General features: G+C 39.1%; 1 protein-coding gene across 1 annotated transcript in view; it reads right to left on the bottom strand.

Annotated features, from left to right (window-relative positions):
• The window catches only part of lrrc17 (leucine rich repeat containing 17), a 38,264-nt gene that overhangs the window by 1,177 nt on the left and 15,527 nt on the right, over nucleotides 1-21,560 (bottom strand). The window contains exons 3-4 of the mRNA XM_061714841.1: nucleotides 18,720-19,203; nucleotides 5,133-5,288 (exon numbers count right to left, since the gene is read on the bottom strand). Of these exons, the coding sequence (XP_061570825.1) occupies nucleotides 5,133-5,288; nucleotides 18,720-19,203 (640 nt within the window). The remainder of the gene's footprint in view (nucleotides 1-5,132; nucleotides 5,289-18,719; nucleotides 19,204-21,560) is intronic.

Here is a 21,560-nt window from a genome sequence, read left to right as displayed (position 1 = left end):
AATGTTGACACTTGGTCTTGTGTGCTTTGTGAAATGATCTTATGTCAAGAAAATAGTGACATTTTCCAAAACATAACCATACCCCATTGGTATCCTTATTGAAGCTTTTGTTGAAGGACAAGAACATGAAGTTCTGCAAATGGGCTGGCTTAAAAAAAAATGTACATTTCCACTGACAGCCCCAAATGTTAAAAAGGTACAAATTTCCAGCAACTTTGGTGGCTGCAGTCATATCGCTTAAGTTCAATTAAGTTCTATACCTGTATAGTTCTATGTAACCCTGACGAATTATGCTTAAACAGAGCCAAAACATCAAAAATAAACAGTTTTCTTATAAAATAATGAGAATCTTTAGGTTAAACTACATTTTTGACTCATGTCAGAGGCTTCACATACTCATTTATTTTGACATAGCTCCATTGCCTGCTGCGTTAACATTAATTGCCAGTTTTTATGCAAATATTTATTCCGTCCTCACTCAGAACTTTTTAATTAATCTTATTTTTCTCCCTGACGAAGGGTTTACACCCCTTATCATCTAATGATAGACCTAGGGTCTGTTTTAACTCCAGAATTTCTTTGACAACTTTAAATAAAGCTATATAAGAGAAAGTTAAAATACTTTACCTGGTTAATTGAAATGTGAGGAAGGTTGGTTGCTATGCAGTTATTAGTCTATTATAGCTAACTGGTTCAGTTTTTTTTGTTTCTTTTATCGATCAGTAAACCCTCCAACTACAGCTGTCAGCAATTTTTTGGGACGTGATGCAACGCTGGGAACTATCAGATACTGGCAGAGAAATATCTTGCTAATGAAAAGCATAAAATATCTTCAAAAGCAAATGCAAATGTAAAATCGGAGCACATAATGGTTTCAATATTACAAAAGAATGCCAGTGTTTCTGCATGTGGGATACACAAACAGATTTTACCAGCTGGAGAAGTATCTGTTGTAGATTTCTTCTGCCTCCCAGTGAGTGAGTTGACTCCAAAAAAAAAAGATGTTGAAACATTACCACAATTTAAAATCATTTCAGTATTTTATAATTCAAAATGGTTTCAAGCAGTGCCTAATCTTAAAAATGCCACTTTCTTATGGATTAAAAGGGCATTTACACCTTCTAACAAATTATACACTGCAAGAACTTATTTCTAAGAAAAAAAACAAAAACAAAAAAAACATTGTTTCAAGAAATTTAGAAGACTATTTTAGATTATTTTGCTGGTTTTAAAAATTGTAGTCGAGAAGATTTTTCTTATCACATCTGCAACGATATTTTGCTTAAAATAAGACAATTTTGTCTGGATTCATGACATATAAGCTTACGGTATTTTTAGCGGGGCTGTTTTGGGAGTGTAGTGACAGTTAAGCAGCAGAAAGTGAACTAATGAATGCAAAGTAACTCTGAGTCGTGCTAGAGAAATCTCGTAAAGCCTCCAGATTTATCATTGTAGTTTCTGCATGAACTAGACTTCAGATGGGGAGTTATGAGACGGCAGAGATTGTTTCTCACTGTCAACCAGCCCGTGGGCCAGCTTTGATGTTTACAGAAAGGAAGAGGAGGAGGCGAATGGGAGGAAAGGGAATAGTCTGCTTGAGCATATAGCGATAGATGGTTGAGGCAAAAACATAAACATGAAGGATGAAAGAAAGGAAAAGATGGATGCCACAGGGATGGGGATACATCCGCTGTCCATTTATGATGATGATAACAGATAACATGACTCAAGTACTGTTCATCGGGGGGGTTTGAGCCATGATGACAAGGGGAAACCCACTGTGATCCACTTTTGTTGATGAACTAATTTTATTGTGTAACATTTCTACCAAAAATTAAAATTTTTACTTCTTGAAAAGGCCTCCTTGTGAACCTCCGCTTCCCCACACACACCAGCTCACCACGGTCTTATCGCAAATTTTCCCCACACGGGTGGGTCCCCACATCCTGATAACTGCTTCACTGCCAAGCTATTAGCCGGTGAAAAGTACAGGAAATTAACTTTTAGATACGCTACTTCTCTGTGACTGATTAAATGGCTGCTTTGTCTAAAAACCCACAACTATCTGGCAAAAGATTTCGCCCCCAAAAATTCTGGATTACAACCACAAATACAGCAAGTGTGTTTCTTTGATTGAAAACCCCAGAACATTTTTGCTGTTAAGTTCTCATTTATTTACGTTTTCTCCCTGGTCATCCTGAACAAGAAACGCGTAAATAAACAAACTCCTTTTAATTCACCCCTAATTTGAACATGATTAGAAGGAGGTTCATGGAGTGGGACCATATGTCACTGTACCGTCACTGCAGAGGCCACTTTCTCAGTTTCCAAATATTTTCAGACACACTGGGGAGAGCTGCTGTAGACTGTTTACGTGTGTTGATGGCTAATGACAAAAAAAAGAAAATAAATGCTACAGGCTGCTGTGAGGGAATTCCCTCCTGGGCAGGCAGACATGAGCAAGACATCATTAGCCTGATGCTTGCACTGCTGGGGCTGGATGTGTATTTAAGATAAATAAACTCAATCTTTCTGAATCTCATAATCTAAACACTAGAAATGAAATGAACTGGTCAGAAGCCTTCTTTTAATATGTTATGGATAGTCAAATATATACAGTATATATATACACTTCAATTAAAAAATCCACTTTGTGTCATAAATTGCACTGATGAACCTCACTAAGCATAATAATTGAGAGGTTAAGTAGTGAATTAACTTGTTCTCGTATTACACTCCTCACACTCTCAACTTGCCTTTAGGAAGCTAAAAAGCCTGTTGGGGTTTTTGAAATGACAGGTTTACCCGTTGAAATTCGAGAACACGAGGTAATTTGCTTTTTAAAAAACAATTTTCTTGTCATGATGATGTCCTGTCTTGTCTGCTCTTAACCTTTTTAAAAAGGAGTGTCAACTAAAAAGGGATTTTTAACTTCTGTAAAGATGTTCTGTCTCTACGTGTTTGAAATCTCTTCTGTCTCTCCGCGGTCTCCTTGTGTTACCATAATGTTGATGTACGAGTCTGTACATCACTCTTTGGTCTAACTTCCTGCCAGCGCGATGGAGCAAGTGTAAATTGATACAGCCGCACCATGGCTAAGCGCCAACATGGGCTAAGCTCGAATGTTTAGCGGACCTGGCTGTGAGATTGATTCAAGAGCGAAGAAAGAATGAAGGACTTTTGTGTTGTATGACATTGTGGACAGGAATCTTTAATCCTATTTTATTTTGTCAATATTTGTAAGGTAATTCCCTTAAAAAACTCAGACTACATTTCTTTCTTGCCACTATAACTAACCAATGTTTCAAAGTTAAAACTGAAACTAAATCTACTGATGCTTTTATTAAACTAACTAAACCTAAAATCAATCTGAAATCATCAAACAAATTGAAAAGGAATAAAAAAATTCAAAACAAATATTACCGGTACTCTTGGTGGGTGAACACACAACTCTGTGCAGCCAACCTTCTCCTCTCCAATTATATTCTGAAGAAAGTATTTGAGGACGTGGTGAATTGTGCTGATATACCAAGATGGACAACCTCTTTAAAGGAGATTCTGTGATGCAAGTAACACTTTTACTTTTTTCCCCAGTGAGCATAAGTATAATTCCAGCATTATTTACACTGTGGCACTTCTGTCTGAACCTTAGTCATTACTTCACAGTGGCCTGCTGGGTGCAGCTTCACCACGGCACTTCTTTGCTTGACAGGTTATTACTGCGTATCCAATCAGAATCAATTTACCATGGTATATTGTAAATGGTCAGATCTGATTTCTGTATCCCTTCTGAGGTTCCCCTAATCCATATGGTTGCTATGGGAGCCTCCACATTTAGAGCTGTTGTAAACAAGCCTAAGTAGAGAGACTGGTTGTGCCACTCTCACAAAATATTATGTGGAGCCCTGGTGAAAAATGTCTATAAATTACAACAATGTACTAGAAAGGGAGGAGGCTACTTTGTACTGCTTCTTTTCCAGCATCTTTCCACGGACTGTCTTAGTAATTAAGTTTATTATGTCAAAAACTGTGGGGCATAACTGGGAAAACCCAATTGTTTCCATTACAACACTCTGGTAAGCAGTCATTTTTGCCTTGGTAATGATACAGACGACTGATTTTAATCCTATTTAAGCTGTTCAGATTTAGATGTATTTGTGAAAACGTGACCCGGACTTTCCTATGAAACAAATTCTGGTCTGTTTGTTTGGTCAGCTGCCTAATCCAACTCTGATTTGGGTCAAAGAAGTGAACTCAAACAAGTGCACCAAACACAGGAAGTGGACTAAAAAAACGTATGTGTAGGACGATTTCTGGGTTAAATGTTACTCAGTCACATAAGTAGTGAGAACTAGGTAAAGGGTGTAATAGCTGTATTGATGTTTATTTGTATACACAAATAAACTACAGTAGTTAGTAAATAAATCAACACAGTCTGTAGCTTGCAAACTATCAAGCATGGAAGGAGCGCTGTATTAACCAGCAGGTTTTCTTCTTCATTGGTTGTCTTGTCCTCTCCTTCAATACTTCTTTGTGCAGTGCCATCACAGGCAAGGAGGGGATGAATATGTTATTCAAAGGGTTCTGTTTATTTCATAAAAGGGCATTGTGAAAGCAAACGCAGCACTTAAAGCTACAATGTTCCAGAAAAGAGCCTGTACCGCCACCTAGTGTTTGGTGGTGTAATTACAGGCTAAGAACAAATAACACCAACAACGACATTGTTGTCCCATTGGGAAGCAATATGCAACGTGAGGAACCATAAGGCCTAATAAATTGGAAAAAATAATAATGGAGAACGAGGGGGCCGCTAAACAAAAAAGGTGACAAAAAAAAAGAAATAATAGTGCCTTGTCTTTAAAATGTGTTTTCTGTTAATTTCAAAAACCAACACAAAGTAAATCTATATGTGGGACACGCAAAACGTCAGCTTACTCCGTGAATCTTTCATCTGTAGTCAAATAAATGACTAATTAACGTAACTTTTTTAAAACCTTTTTGACCCTTCTGCTATGAAAAAAGCTCTTTATTTGCAAACTTGGAGGAAGCCTTTTTTTCCCTTCTCATCGACACAGCACAATTAAATGGTCTCAGGTCTTTTCAGGTTGTGACGTGCATGGCATCCGTCTTACCTGTGTCTATATGCTGCAGGTTGTTGCTGCTGAGGTTGAGCGCTTTGAGATCTTTGGACAGCAGGAACTGTTTGGGCCTGAGATGTTTGATGCTGTTCTTGGACAGATCCATCTTCACGATGTCCGAAGGCAGTTCAGAGGGGATGTGATTCAGATCTGAGGGGGGACACAGGAAGAGAAACGTTAAATCTTTAACTCCAAAGAGACCCTCCAGTTGGAAAGTATAAAATGAAGAAGATTACTGAATTCCAAAAGGGTTAAAGTCTAACTTAATATCTGCCAGAAAAGGAGGTAAGTATTTAAACATATATTAACATGAATTTATCTGTGGCTGTTGAAAGATTTACAGCGTCAGGTGGATGTGCAAAACACATGACATCTGACTAGAGAATAAGCAGAAGAGTTGGAAATTAATCTGTCTGGGTCTTATATGTTTCCAAGATGTCTTGTGGGCTGTGTGTAACGTTTAACATTTCATGATGGAGCCAAGAATGACAGCATGTACAACAATACTTGAGTTATGTGTCAGAGTGGAGGTTTTTCTTTTTTAATCTGCTTTCACACACTCACATCTGTCTCTGAAAACTTTAATGTACAAACCAGCGCTGCCCACTTTCCGATTTCTTTAACAGAGACTCTTTACTTTCACATTTAGCAAATTTTATTTCTTCATGTGTCATTTTGGACAATGAAAAGTACGTTTACTGTAGTGTGTTCAGCAAAAAAAAAAAAAATGCAAAAGTTAATGTGAATAAACAATTTGTGCGTAATGAATATGTCAAGAATCATGAAAAACCCAAATTTAAACAAAAGCATCAAACCAAACATTTCATCAGAAGGTCACATCTGCTGCAGCAATTGACGGTTGAAACTTGAATCATCTAAATAAAAATGAGTGTTTCTTTCTCCAGAAAAATTTAAAGTAATTGAATGTCTTTTACTGTCATTATTCATCGTACAATGAAATTGTAGATGAAAGTAAACGTAAAGGGTGCCGGACATAATCAAGACATATTTATTGTCATCTGCCTTTATTTTCAATGTGAAAAATCGACTGTTGTATCTGTGCGTGGTAAGAACACGTGTACACGTTTCCTGCATGTATTTATTTACATGGACTGCATACTTTGCTCAGAAGAATACTTCCAGTCCCTTTTATAGAGCGGATGTTGCAGTCTATATGCTCCTACTTTACTGCCTCGGATGTTGGAACCGATTATTACGAAGGACCAATGTCATAAATCAGTCCTAAGGAGACATTATTATACACACACACACACACACACACACACACACTCATGTGTTCAGCATGCACACAGATGCCTCGTATACACTCCAACAGGAAATGTAGTGATTATTGTTATGTGAAGCTGATGAATTTGTAGCATGTAGAGACTTGCACACAGGCAGGAATACATTTTGGACACATCTGAGTTCAGTTCCAGAGTACTTTTAGGCACACTGGTTGCTTTTTTTTTTATCGTGAGATGCAAATTCACGGGATTTTTTTCTGAATTCAGGCGATTTTTATGGTTTAAGATCTTCAGTACAACATCCACCTCAAAAGTTGCATTCAAAAGTTTCTTTGAGGAAAAGCAATCACCACGTATGGGAGCTTGTTCTGGACTGGGCACATTTTAATAGTTCAGTTCATTCATTCGGCTATTCATCAATCCGTCCATCCGTCCGTCCGTCCAGTGATTCCCAACGTGGTGGTGGTGGTAGGGGTGAGGGAGATTGTGGGTGGGGGGATGGGGAGTGGAGTGTTTGGACACTGCAAGCATAATCAGAGGCGCCTCTTGCCAACAGGCATACCAGGCAAATGCCTGGGGCCTCAAGCCAAAAGGGGGCCCTGAGGGCTGTTCAACTTTGAATCGCAACATAGCAGTGACAGCAAGGAGAATTTGCAATGATATGCAACGATATGCAACGATATGCAAAGATGCAACGATGGTCGGCCCGCGGAGTATGCCCTAAAGGGGCCTCGCCTCTACCTCAAGCTCTCGCTGTGTCTTACTAAACAAACCTGATGAGAGCGGGATTATCAAAATGAAAAGAAGCTATCCCGCTGGCACTGAGAAAGAAAATAAATAAAACACAAGAGGACCAAAAGAAAGAAAGAATAAAGAAAGCTGTAAGTAGGGCAGATCCATAAGGCATAAGCTCAGAGCAGCTCAGTCTGTCCTGCTCATGTTGAGTGTTGTCAAAATTCTATTCAAAGAAAATCTGATCACGTTTTCAAAAATTGGAATAAGGAACGGAATTTATTAAAATTCACCAGAAGCGTTTATTGTGCAGAATACTTGATATCAAATGTCTAACACTGATGGATCATCAAATGAAATTGGAAAGAAAAAAGACCCCGACCGCATGGCTAACGTAAACATTTATACTACAGGTAGAGAGGGCGTGGTTTAGACTTTGCTGCTCTCATGATTGGCTGGTTCTGGAGGCTCGTCTCCTCGTCCAATCCGATCGTGCCGGAAAAGGGATAATGAAAATAAAATACTGTAGCTTGGACAAAGGTAATTCTACAGCTATCAAATCAAAACTGTGTCCAGGTAAATTTAGCTGTCAAGCTAAGAATACTAAGTTCATTGGCAAGAAATGTAGAAAATGTGCTACTAAGGTGCAGGGAGGGAAGTAATTGTGCTTTGTGTGCCAGTGGTGTTTATATTTTATTTTAAAACAATACAAATGCACGATTTAAACAAATGTTTTTGTTTCACATTTTTCATTAGTGTCAGATTATTTACGACATGAGGTTGATTAATTAGTTGGAGGGGCCCCCTGTATATTTTTGCAGAGGGCCCCGAAGAAACTGTAGAACCTCTTCTGAGCATAAAGGACAGGTTTTTGACAAAACTTGTTTGACGGAGAATATTTCATGTTTTAAACACACTTTGCTCAAAGAGTCATTTAAAATTGAAGAAAATTATTATCAGCAATGTTTGAAGTTGTTACATCACCATCCAAACTTCTATCTTCTGTCCATCTCTCTAAAAACGTCCATCCATTCATCCAAGTTAGCTTCCTTCCTTCCTTCCTTCCTTCCTTCCTTCCTTCCTTCCTTCCTTCCTTCCTTCCTTCCTTCCTTCCTTCCTTCCTTCCTTCCTTCCTTCCTTCCTTCCTTCCTTCCTTCCTTCCTTCCTTCCTTCCTTCCTTCCTTCCTTCCTTCCTTCCTTCCTTCCTTCCTTCCTTCCTTCCTTCCTTCCTTCCTTCCTTCCTTCCTTCCTTGTGTCCACCCATCCATAAGAAAGAAGAAAAGAAGTGTCCCTAAAATTCTCAGGCTTCTTTGACAGACTTCAACCTTTTGGGCCAATTTCTGATGTTTCTGTCCAGCAGAGATGGATCTGAGACTGAGATCCTCTGTGTTTTACGGTGAATGAGGTTAATCTCCTACTCCGTGGGTTCAGCAGAAACAGACATCTAAGACAGGATAAAGAGCGTCTCCTCTGGGTAAGAGAATTTAGAAAAAACTGAGCCAAACAAGACCAGCTAATATCTTACTTGTCGTCTTGAGTTGCCTAACTCCCTTTGCTTAAGTAAACCCCTGTAGCATTCACCCGTAGCTTCCTAGATGTGTTTTCAGGGAGTCTTTGGGTTATCATGTGATGAGTCTTTGGGTTATCATGTGATCTTTATATGTTAGATAAGGTGTTAGGCTTGTTACAACTTCCCCATCTTTTAACTTATCTGTATCAATTGGATGCCTGAGTGAATGAAAGACAGTATAAAAGGGGAAGTGAGACAACATGCCAGGAAAACGAAAGGCCAGTCATTCATAGCCGGTGTTGGAAGGCGCTTTTCCTAAACCTGCTAGAGTCATTACTCAGGAGAACATCTGTTCCTCTTGGACTTTTCTTTCCAAAAAGAAAAAAAAAGACTTGTTACCACATGAAAACATCAAACCGATTGCACTAATGTTTTGTCTTATAAAAGCTCTCCTATAAACGTGGGTTATTTGCCACAATTAAGAAAATATTTTTCATTAGAATGGTATCACTTGACGGTATTAAAGCCAAAGGTTTTAAAAAAATAACATCAGCGATTTTAGGCAGCTGTTACCGGCAACATGGAGGGTCCACATGCCTTGCTATTAACATGATTTAGGTCTAGTGAAAACTACTAATCTGGAATTTTTATATGAATAGGAATGGATTGGCACTGAAAATGATTTACAGAGACATGTGAAGTAAATTAAAGTCTGCAACCTGAGTTTTTTCCCTTTTTTTATGGGATTTTGTTCAATAAACTGTCTTTAAGTGGTTCTATCATTATCACTTTTGGAAAATGTGACACATTTCTACCCCAGACCCAGGTGTTGTATTGTGGTCCATGATGTGGAGACAGTAGAAAAGGAAGTAATTATTTGTTTAACAGCGCTGACATGACCCTCATGGGGGCAGATGTGATTTTTTGCTCTTTGAAAAGCAGCTTAACTGGATTCTTGTCATTGGCAAAAGTTGGTATACCCTTTTTTATCCCACATTTTTGTGTGTTAACATAAAATAAAACCTTTCCTCCTTAAGAAATATTCAAAAATCCAAGCTCAAACGGACAAACAAAAAAAACATTTTACACAGTATCATCACTTACAGAACAAAAATCAAGTTAAATTTTTGTGGCTAATAGAAAGACCCCCTTGTTGCTTCCATAGGATTTTACAGCCAGGTTGTGCTGATCACCAGCTCTTCATGACTTCAGCATCAGCACTTCCCAAAAAAGCAGATGTCAATTTGTTGGCCTGGACGTATTTGTGCTAACACAATTCCAAGAGAGAAAGGCATAAGCAATGGTCTTAGAGAAACATTGGTTGACGCACATAAATCTGTGAAGGGTTATAAAACAAATTTGGAGTTTCAGTGAATTATTATTCACAAGTGGAAAACGTTCAAGAAAGTTGCCAATCTTTCTAGGAAAGGAAATCCCAGCAAATTTAACGCAAAGTAAGATCAGGAAAAGCTCTAGGAAAATTCATTTAAAAAAAAACCTGACACCATACAGACCTGACTGAGGATGTTAAATGTTAACATCCATTACAGCACAATCAGAAAAAATACAGTTTGTTTAGAAGTGTTGCAGTGTAATGATGTGGGATTGTTTTGCAGCTACGGGTCCTGAGCACTTTGCAATCAGAGTCGACCATGAGGCCCTGCATATCTAAGTACTCTTGAGACAAAAACGAGTCCATCTCTCCAACAGCTAAAGCTAATTTCAAATTGGGTCATAAAACAACACAATTATCCAAAAACAACAGCAAATCTATTTCAAAATGGCTGAAAAGGGAAAGAATCAAGGTTTCTCAATGGCCTCATAAAAGTCTAGACCTCAACCCAGCTGAACCCAGCCACCCTAACATCGGACTGTTTATGCTGCCAGTTAAAAGTAAATGACTTGATGCTTAGTGTGTTTTATCTGAGTTACCTAGGGTAACTCTCACCTTTGTTGCTAAAATTTAAACTGTGAATTTATGCAACATAGAGAGAGGTCTATATGGGCTATAAGCAATGTTTAATTTCAAGCTGTATATGCTGGGAGGGTTTGTTTTTATCATTAGAGATAAATAATTCACCGTAAACTCTGAGCCTCCAGTAATATTATATCCTATTTTTAGTGTCTGGTCTTGTGAGGTATGTTTAGATTCCAAAAAAATCAGTCATCAGTCAGACAGAAGCGTTTTATTTTTTAAACATGTGGGCTTCTGTTTATAGAACATGTACACTATATTATTACTATGACCAAATAAGAACTATGAGCCAGGTCCAATGTATTATTTCTTTGTGAGTTTATCTGATCTCTTTTCTTGCCACAGGGCTTCGATGATTTTTCAAATCTCAGAAACTGGTCGTTTGGTCTGTGCAGAATCTTCTGTGTGGTTGTCTTTCTGCGTACGATCCAGGAAGTCCAGGGAGAGCATGATATAACGGTTTGTGTGTGGGGGTGTATGGGAGGTCGTGACTCACACTGCTGCTGCAAACTCAATCGGCCTCCCATTTTCAAGCTGGACTTATTTTTCTTTGCAGACCTATTATTTACTGACGATGTGAGCAACTAGGGGTTAGAACTAAAGTAATCAATACTGTATAGGTGTGTTTCAGAGCAGCATCATGACTGTCTTTGACTGTCAGTAACACATGTTGAGAGCATTACAATATAGAGAGCAGGAGCTGGGACAGTTAAAAGTTTAAAACATGACATGTGGCAACTAAATTTACCAGATTTCTCACTCTTATTTTAATGAAACCACAGACTATTCAGCTGAAGGCTATTTGGAGAAGTTTGCAAACCCGGAGTCACATTCCTGAAATTAGTTAAGTAGTGTGGTCTATCAAATAAAAGGAATTCCAGCATTTTTTTTTAGATTGCTGTTCATAACAAACAGCTGATGTGCTGCAAACCCGGCAACTCCACGGGGAATTTCATCGTCTGATATCGGAGCTCTGTTTTGACGATGCTTGTTTTCAGCGTTATTTCCGTATAGATAAGAGTGAGTTTGATGCTCTCCTTAACAAGGTTGGTCCTCAGATCAACACTAACTAATGGCGAGCCGTTGCTCCTCGTGAACGCTGCAGTCTGTCTGCGGTGAACACTGACACACCGGGTCGTAGTGGATTTGGTCATATCATTTAAACTTAAAATAAGCACTGTTTTTAATGATTTTGCGTTGGATTGATGTAGCAAACTATAGTTCAGACCATCCAGCTCCTCAACCATCAGTTACGTGTTTCCCATGAGGAGAGTTCAGGTAAAAAGGGCAGTCAAATCAGCAAAAATGTCAGTTTGCTAGATGAAATAGATTCATTCCTGATAAAATAAGTTTGTGTGTGCACAGCTATGCTCATGTATGCATATGAATGAGTGTATGTTTGTGTGTATACAGAAGTACAATGTGCATTGGGGCAAGGCATCTTGCTTTGGGAATCCTGGTCCGTGATTGGACGCTGCTTTGGCATTGTTGCTGCTCATTTGCATAAAGTTGAGATTCTCTCTACATATTGAATTGGCCAAAATGAACGCAGACCCCGACGGACGACTGCACGGAAAACACCAACCCGACTCGAGTCATCGACCTCGTCCGACTGCCCGATGGCGTCCGACGGCTAATAATCGGGTTGGTGTGTCCCGGCCTTCAGTTTAGGGTGTAGTTGTCTCTATGTGGCCGTGTGAAGGTCTGACAACCCGTACGTCTGCCTACTGAGATACACTTTAGCAGAACTCTGAGTCACAGGAAAGGGGTATAGAGTAATGATAGATGAAGATAAGCATTTTATAGCAAATTAATGGAAAAAATAGTAACTTTTTAGAGAAATAATTTATCTTTCTACTTTATGTTGGAGGGAACAAAATCTGCTTCATTAAACAAACTTCAAAAGACATTTTAAGGGCAAAAGTTATCAAAAAGTAATTTTGCATCAAAGTTCCGTCTTTGAGAAAAATGCTTGAAAACTCCCTTTTCTTCCTGCAACCACTCCGTACGGGATTTCTCTCTCTCTCGTGAGGACTGGATGAAACTAGCAGTGGTTCACCTCAAAGAAACACCCATCAAACCAGAAGAATCTGTATGTCTGTTCCCAGATGGCTATGGGGTTTTCTGTTGCTCAATCCGTACATGCTTGCATGCATATACGGTACTTGGAGGGGAAAACAAAGCGAAAATCAAAACCAGTTATACCATAGAACTTCAACAAAGATGGGCTTTTAATGAACTTTTACATTAGTTCTACATTCTCTGTTTTCTTACTTTTGTATTTGTAATGTTTTTTTTTTATTCTCTCAAGAGAAGCTGCAGCTGAATTTGAAAGCCTGCCAGACTGTCAGCCAAATACATTGTCAGTAATTTTCCTTGAGTAACAACCAACCAACAAATGTGAAGCACGGTGTTCGAATCCAAAAACAACAGGCTGCCATAAACATGTGTACATCTGCACTTTTATCGTTTTCAGCAATTAAGAATACATTTGCTGACTATAAATTTTAAACATTTTAATTGGACTCTTCAACTTCAAGAACATTTTAACTTTAATGCACTACCAACTAAAATTAAATCATTGAATAAGTGAGAAACTGCCTGCCAAATGTGAATTATTGCCACAATCAAATGAAACATACACGAAAGCCTCTGCTGCACATTACTGCTGAGCTGGTGGTTAAAAACATCATAGGGTGCAAGTCCGAAGAAGTTTCTCAGTATGCGTTCCTGTCTGTGCTTGTGCTCTTATGTACTTGTGAAATGTTATCTCTCACAGCCAAAGTACTGATCCAATTCAATGTTTGCATCAAGCCAAGTCTAGTCAACATCCCTGTTGGATATGTGCTTGCCCCACCCATTTGATCAAGGGTGCATCCACTGGAGACTTGTGGAAACTTGAGACAGCAATTTATCCCAAAATGCATTTCACCTCGTTATGATTATGTTATGAAAATGGGGTTGTGACAAGCGCCAGCCATTTAACTTCCAGATTGAGGCTTACATGGAGCCAAGTTCCTCGACTGACCGCTAGAGGCTGGCTGCAAAAGCGAGTCAATCTTCATTGATTCCCATGTTAAAATATCTGACTTTATTGCAGAAATTAAACATATTTACAGCCTGGTTCAAAAAAGATCGATTGATTTCACATCCATGACAACTCTAAGGGGGGCTGAATTAGCAGGCTTTAAAACCGGGCTTCAGAAAACAATGGGTCATGTGACCAAATGCTTCGTCCATTGTTTTATACGGTCATGTTGAGATTCCAATAACTTTCAAAGCTTCACCTGCTTAAAAACAGTGGGGTCTTACTGAAAAGATGCCACATGGGAGATGCTACACACAACACTGCATGAATATATTGTATGGAAATGTTTAATGCACACCACCATGGAGGCTTACATACATTTTTAATCTCTCATTGAACATCCAATGTTGAGAATGGGCTAGCCACCCAGGCTAGTTTTGCCAGTCTGAGTGAGCTGGTCCATCAAGGAATGGGTGGTGAATCAATGTCCAAATCATGTTTCATCCCCACCAAGCTGGCCCAGGAAAGGGTAGGACACGTTCAATATTTTACAAAATAATATAATTTGTAGTTAAGTTATCAAGAGACCATGTTTGAAATTTTCCTCTGGCATTTTCAGATATTACATATTTTCTTCAGAGCTTTAATCATAACAGTTGAAATACAAAAGCATAAAATCCTTTAAAAAAAATCTCAAACAAGATTATGTTTTTTTAGCATTTGTGCCATAGGGGTCTTATTCATGTTCAGTATTTATTGATTTATTTTGCAATTTTCTGTTTCCCAGGGTTGCCCAGTCCTGCTCATGTTTCAGTGCTTCAAGACACCTTATTCAAATCAATGGATCATCATCAGCTTGTCATCGAGGTCTATACAGGTCTTTTCATGTCAAATTCATTTAAATCAGGTGTGTTGAGGAGGGGAAACATCTCAAACATGCAGGGTTGCAGCCCTCAAGCACTTCGATTGGGCAACCCTTAGTTTCTGAACGTATGTTAGCCTGCTATCTGAGCTGCAATGCTATTAAAAACGCCACCTTTCCAAGAGCAGAAAAACTGAACTATGCAATGAAATATGTTTTGTGTAAGTGGACATGAACTTACTAGCGCTTCTCTCCTTGAAAGACCTGTTTCACTCCTACTGTCTCAATAAAGCATGAGGAATTATCAAGCATCCCACACACCCACGTTCTCACTTGTTCCACCTGCTGCCATCTGGTATGAGGTGGGGATCCACTAGAACCAAAACAAACAGACTCAGAAACAACTTATTTCCTACCGCCATCTCCATACTCAATAAAAATGGGCAGAAAAACTTAATACAAATGTGTAATATCACATTTGCAATATTCTTTATCAAGCCATCATACTAAACTTTCATTGTGTATACAGTATATCTACTTATTTATATCCAGCCATCCATCCATCCTTTGTTTATACTGACTTAATCCTAAACCGTGTCTCAGAGTTATGCTGGAGCCTGTTGCAGCTCTTTGCAGGTGAAAGGCAGGGGTACACCCAGGACTAAATTCATATATCTTACATTTCTGAATGCATGCAAGCTGGTATGGATGTGTATGTAAATATGTAGAAAGAAAATTCTGAACCTTCCACTGTTACTTTACACCCAAAAAAGAGCTCTCAAATGCACAATTAATGCTTTCTGTTCTATCTATCCTAACTCATGATACGTGGTGCAATTCATTGCTGTGTTAAAGTTTCCAGCACACGTTGTGAAGCTTTCTAAAAATAAGTTTTAACTTATTTAAAAGGTAGCAAAATCTACTTTAGAAGTTCATCATCCATCCAAATCAGTATCCGATTTTGTTTTCAGTCACTATTTACTTTCAGAGGCTGTTTTCTGTTTGTTTGGTTTAGGCACAAAAACTACATGGTTATGTTTAGGCCTCAAGCATGATTGTTAGGAAAAACCCAAATAGATTACGTTACACCATCCAAATTATGTATCGTGGAACATGGTGAGAATAGTTATGTTCTGACTTTCCATCCCAACCCCTCCCTCCCTGTGAGCTGAATCAGAGAGGGAACCTTGACAAATGCTTCATAGTTAAGGCTAACTGTAATCCAGATGATAGATCACATACTTGGGTGATATTACCTTATTTAACCCAGCATTTGCAAGCTTATATTAAATCATAGCACACTGAAGTCATCTGTCCACATCTGCAAGTGTTTAGCTTGTGAACCAGACAAATGTACGAAGAGAAAGCAAAAAAAAATAAAAAATCACCTGTGAAATTTTGCAGATGCAATACAACTGCTGCAACCAATGAAAGTCAGACATGTCAAAATAAAAAAATATTTAAAAAAGAAACCTCCTGTCATCTGGTAACAACTCGCAGTGCAACAAAACACGAACCCTTTCAAGTCAAAGGCACACAAACTATGGAATATCATGCACAGCATCTGCAGTATATTAAGCGACTTTCACACACAATAAAGCTTATAGAGTACGAGTCGGCCTGGTTAAGATGGAAGCAGGATTGAGACAATTATAATACATCAAAAAAGGAAAGATGTGGAGAGATTGGTGGGATCATCATGCTGCGAGAAAAACAGCGGTTAAGATAAAGAACTGATTCAGACGTCTCACCGAAGAGAAGAAAATAATTAGGAAAATATGCAAAAAGCTTCCTTGAGCATTAACAGACACAGACGCTGCATTGTGTGGTTTTGGCTTGTCAATGCTCTGAAATATTGCTGTCTCTGTAGTAGGGCATAAACTCTCCATTCATATATGACTTTGAAAGCAGGAACATAGTCCCTTGGTGCTGTGTGTTTTACTCTGTGTTGAGTTAATGGACTGCAAGAGGATGACAAAAAGGAGAAGATGAGAGACCCAAAAATTATGCATATGAGCTTTGGGCAGAAATTGCTATCTCAGCCTCTTTGAAAAGCCACTATCATGGTACCCATGTGGTGAGAGTTTTCAACAGAGGAGACCAGATGTGAAAGCTGGAAGAAAAAAGTTGGAGAAACACTTGCTTTCTCTTCTATTTTATTTTGAATTGCATACACTTAATGTTCATGCACGTTTTACGCTAAGATGTTTTAAATCCAATGCTTTAAACACCAAATAGACTGAATTTCAGCTTGTTACTACTCTCTAAAATCTCTTGGGCAACAAAAGAATTTACAGAAAGTTCCAGATCCATTCATGTTGTAATAAAACACAAGCAAGACATCTTCAAAAACACTTAATCTATTAGATTAGACACCTGTGTTACCTTTTTGAAGCAAACCCAGAAGTTAGAAAACATGCATTTGCTTGATTTAACACTAGGGGCTGGCATCAAAAGTGGGTTCTTATCTATTGATGTTAAAATACACAACTTTGCTTTTACAGCCTGCAGTCTGTGGTGTCAAACAGCTAGCTACCATCCCTTTTTCTACTTTGCACTTTTGGCGAACTGCTAAGAGCAGATGCAATGTTAGCTTAACAACACTGTAAAGGGTTTTCTATTATAACAGATTTCCACACCCTTTAAGCTTAAAACTATTAAAAACTGGAGAGCATAAGACTGCTAAAATGGATAAGGTGTTTGCAGTTTGTGTAGAGTATTCAGCTCTGAGTTTTTGAGTCAGCTTGGTGGGATAGAGGTGGTTGCTTTGGGGGATCCCCTCATGGGAACTCTCCCAGGTGCTGGCCGACACCTGCCGCGCATAATTTATCCACAATAACCGGCTCTGGGCCAGCAAGGAAGTGTCCTGGGGCAAAATTGGTTCACAGCTCAGAACTATGAAGCCAAGCAGGACTCATGCGTGCGCCAGCAAGAGATGTTGCTACTGAAATGAAATTTGAAACGGCACTGCTTGGAAGGATTCGCTCAGAATGAATGTAACGCTAGGTCGCATGAGCTAAGCTGACGTAAAAGAAGTAGAGTGTAGTAAATGAGGTGAGATGGGTGGGTTCCAGCTAACTGCCAGACTTGTTTATTTTATTGATTTGCCCCTTTATGGATAAACCCGAGGGTTGGATAGAGTCAATTTGGCAACAGCTGGAACTCCCACAACCAGTCTTCAGAAACTCAGGGGTGACATCACAGAGGTTTGCTCCACTTTTCTTAGTTTATGATTCAAGCTCCACCACCAAAATACACCCTGTCAAAATTGTTTACTACATTATCTTTTCAAAACAGATGAACTGATGGGGAAAAAAACACAGGTGATGAAAGATTGTCTCGAGAACAAAGTGAGCAACACTGAATACAACTAACTTATATAGAATAAAATATTTTTTCTAACCATGTCCGTAAGTCTTTTGATATGACCTTCACAAATATTAAAGCCTTGAATGAGGCATATGTTCTTGCTCAAAATATCAGCTGTGGGAATGTCTTATATATCATTTGAAGCTGAGTTATGATCAAGCCTTCCACTGAAAGCATCTGTGGGCCAGAGTTTGAAAGAGCACAGCACAAACGCCCTCAGAGGCAGCTCTTTCCTTTCCGGTGAGGCTAGCACACCCCATGCAGCCAACTCAGTGAAAACAAACACATCTCAACTCTTACTAAGGCTGTTACCGAATCACAAGACGGCAAATTTAATTTTCGTGCCCCAATTTCATTGAACAAGCAACCATGACAGTATGCTGAGTGCTGAGATGTATTGCACTCCACATCCAAGGCAGGCTATTTGCTTTTTTTTGTAACACATGGATAGAATTTTAAAAAAGAAGCCAAGATTTACTTCATTCGGTAGAGGTTTAGATTTGGGGTATTATAAATGTCTTCACAAAATGTCATTGTAATAGAATTTTAAAAAAGAAGCCAAGATTTACTTCATTCAGTAGAGGTTTAGATTTGGGGTATTATAAATGTCTTCACAAAATGTCATTGTAATTTGTTTGGCAGTTCCTGAAACTTAGCAATTTATCATCGTTTGTGTTCAGTGGAAAAATATTTCAGTCTTGCCGACTAAAGGCCGCCAATAACGACCTTGACTGTATACTAACAGTATTATGTGTCTGATGGAAACTATATGTTCTAGTTGCAACCAAATGATGACCTCTCTTCATCAGATTACAAGCAACTTTCCTAAACTATGACTATTATAGAGCCAGAACTCACCCTTGCTGCTGCAGTCCAGCCGAGGTTTGGGAAACATGTAGGTGAGGCACATGGACGTGGCTTCCTGTTTCCCTTTCTTCGGTGGAGGCCTAAGTTGCAGTTCAACTTCAACTTCTGGCTTCCCATCTTCCGCACACAAATCCGCCTTCAGCTTTTTCAGCTTCTGCCCTTTCAGCGAAGGAGGACCTACACATCTAGCGTAGTTGCCCAGGTTCCGGTTGGTGGGCACCTGCAGGGTCCGGACCAGGCTGTCCAAGGGGCACTGGCAGCTCCAGGGGTTGTCGTACATACGGAGGTAGGAGAGGCGCGGCATAGGGAGGAGGAGCTCCTCTGAAGCTGTTTTCAGACGGTTGTGCTGGAGGAGCAGGGTGGTGAGCTGGGAGAGGCCGTTGAATGCATCATCCTCCACCATGGAGATGCTGTTCTGCTGGAGGTCCAAGCTCTTCAGCCGAGTGAACTGGGCAAACATGTTGTCCCGCAAAACCTGAAAGGTGACATGTGAACTGTATTAACCAGCAACCTTAGCTGATGTGATATATGAGTTCCTGTTTACCAGTTCAGTTGGGTATAATTTAAATACATATAGTATTTAAAGGAGCATGAGGCTCCTTTTAAGAAATGAGACTCATTAGCACCACCGTTCACCACGATGGCCGTCGGGGGTACTGCAGCCAACAGCGAAGCCGGCACGGGAGAACGTGCATGCAGCGTCATTTGATGTCACATCCGCAGGACAGCGCGGGAAATTCAGATCCAGAATTGCAGCACATTTTGCAGCACACAGCCTGTTCAAGGCAACGGAGAGATACGCTAGAGGTCTCATTATTTTTGGTTTGGAACGCTTCATCTGACATTATTACTCGAAAACTTAAAACGTATACGAATTTTTTTCATAAATCCTACCTCAATCCTGCCTCATGCTCCTTTAAAATGTATAATATTTCCATAGAGTGCTTCTTAAATAGATAAATAAATGTCCATCTGTTTCTGGTTTCTGGTGATTCCTAAAGAGCAGTGATAGACAGAAGCAGCTTTTATGTGAGGTCGTTATTCCCAGGAAGAACCATGTTTACTGTGACTTCTTGATAAAAGCTTTAGTGTTGGCGCTCCAGGATAGTGCTCCAATGACTCCTAAAGTGCTTGTCTGTGTACGAGATCAGGGGGGTAGACAGTAACATTAGACAACAAACACAGCCGAGGCTATGTCTGCAATCAACACTGTGTGAAGTGGCTGACTGAAACATAGTGTTTTTTCGTAATATATGTTAAATGAGTTTGCTGTAAAAGCATACATTTTTTTTAAATCGTCCCTGGAGCGAAGTGCGGCTCTGTAAATGTGACTATGGTCACACACTTACAACATGATCAGACAGTTGTTAACTTCTCACTTGGTTTACAGAATGAGAGCTAACATATATGACCAGTCTCTCTTTTTTCACACCTTTGGTCTACCTCGGGAGGCGGAAAAAAGAGGTGATGAGATTTTATGCCTTTCCGGAAAGTGGCTCTAATATACAGGCAATAAGACCGGCCAAAGGGTTAAATGTTCCGCAAAGAAATGCTAATATACAGTATAAGCACCTTATGTCAAAGCTGGATCATCATAGCATTAAAATCTGCTCGTAAATTTAAATGTGCTTTTCAGGCAGGTCTCGCTACCATCCATTGGAGCTCATTAACTTAGTCATGAATTTTACAAAATTTTTGATTGAAATTAATGAAGCCATGAGGTAGCACAGTCACAGGCCCATTCACATGGGATTTACGTATAATATATCAGAAATGTTCTTGTCTGCATTCCATGTACTAAATGCAATATACCTGAAATGATCTAAAACCTCTTAATTGGTAAATCAGTGCTTGCATAATCCCAAATTTGAGATCATAGTTTTAACTTCTGCAACTCATTATACTCTTCCTAAAAGAGTGAATAAACTGTTTTTTGAGACATTTCAGTGGCAAATATTTGCTGTGTTTTGATGGCAAGTATCAACAGTACAGTTGCGGGTTTTGTTATTACGGTAATACAAGTCATCTGAACTCCAAATGACGATAAAAGTATTAAACAGATGAACAGATGTATAAAAGCTTTCGAAGAACACTGCAGTTTGTAGCTTTGACCCCAAGTTATAGCTTTAATGAACGCATTTTAGATTCCACATAATGTCACGCAAAATAATTTCATGCACAATTAAACCTAATCTGGTTCTTCCTCTTGCCTTCACTAATTATACTAATTTAATACTACTTTGATCTACATATAACTCGTCTTTCTTCATTAATTACCACACTGGCAGAATATTTAAATTATTTTCTGCACCTGCGGCACACACACACAGATACATCTTGTTTGCAGACTTGCATACAACAAAGTCTGTGTACACAAACTGTGTCTTTGATCTTGGACCAGAAGAAATGGTGTACAGATGCTGACAGTATCAACAAGTTGGCTGGATTCATATTCATTGTAGAATGCTTAAATGCAAGGTCATTTCTTCTCTTATTTAAATCAAATTGTAGTAAGTATCCTTAGTAACTGTCCATCGCACCTCTATAAATAAATAACCGAAGGGCTATGTGTGTGTGTGCTCTTGGATTTGATACATTGTTAGGACCTTTTCAAGGTACAATCATTGACCTTTTGGGAGAAATGGTCAATATGGGGACCAAAGCCCAGAATTTGATTTCGTTTTTGGGGTTTGGGTAAGGGTTAGAGATGAGGTGTGAACTTTGATTAGGTTAAGGATTATCTTGGCCACCCACTCCAAAGCACCAGTGGATGCAGAAGAAACAGCATCTAGACACCACTAGATATGCATCTAACCAACCAAAAAAAAATGT

Source organism: Cololabis saira, chromosome 23, assembly GCF_033807715.1.
Source record: "Cololabis saira isolate AMF1-May2022 chromosome 23, fColSai1.1, whole genome shotgun sequence".
Lineage (NCBI taxonomy): Eukaryota > Metazoa > Chordata > Actinopteri > Beloniformes > Belonidae > Cololabis > Cololabis saira.
Note: the sequence above shows the minus strand (reverse complement) of the source record. Positions and strands in the feature narration are given on the sequence as shown.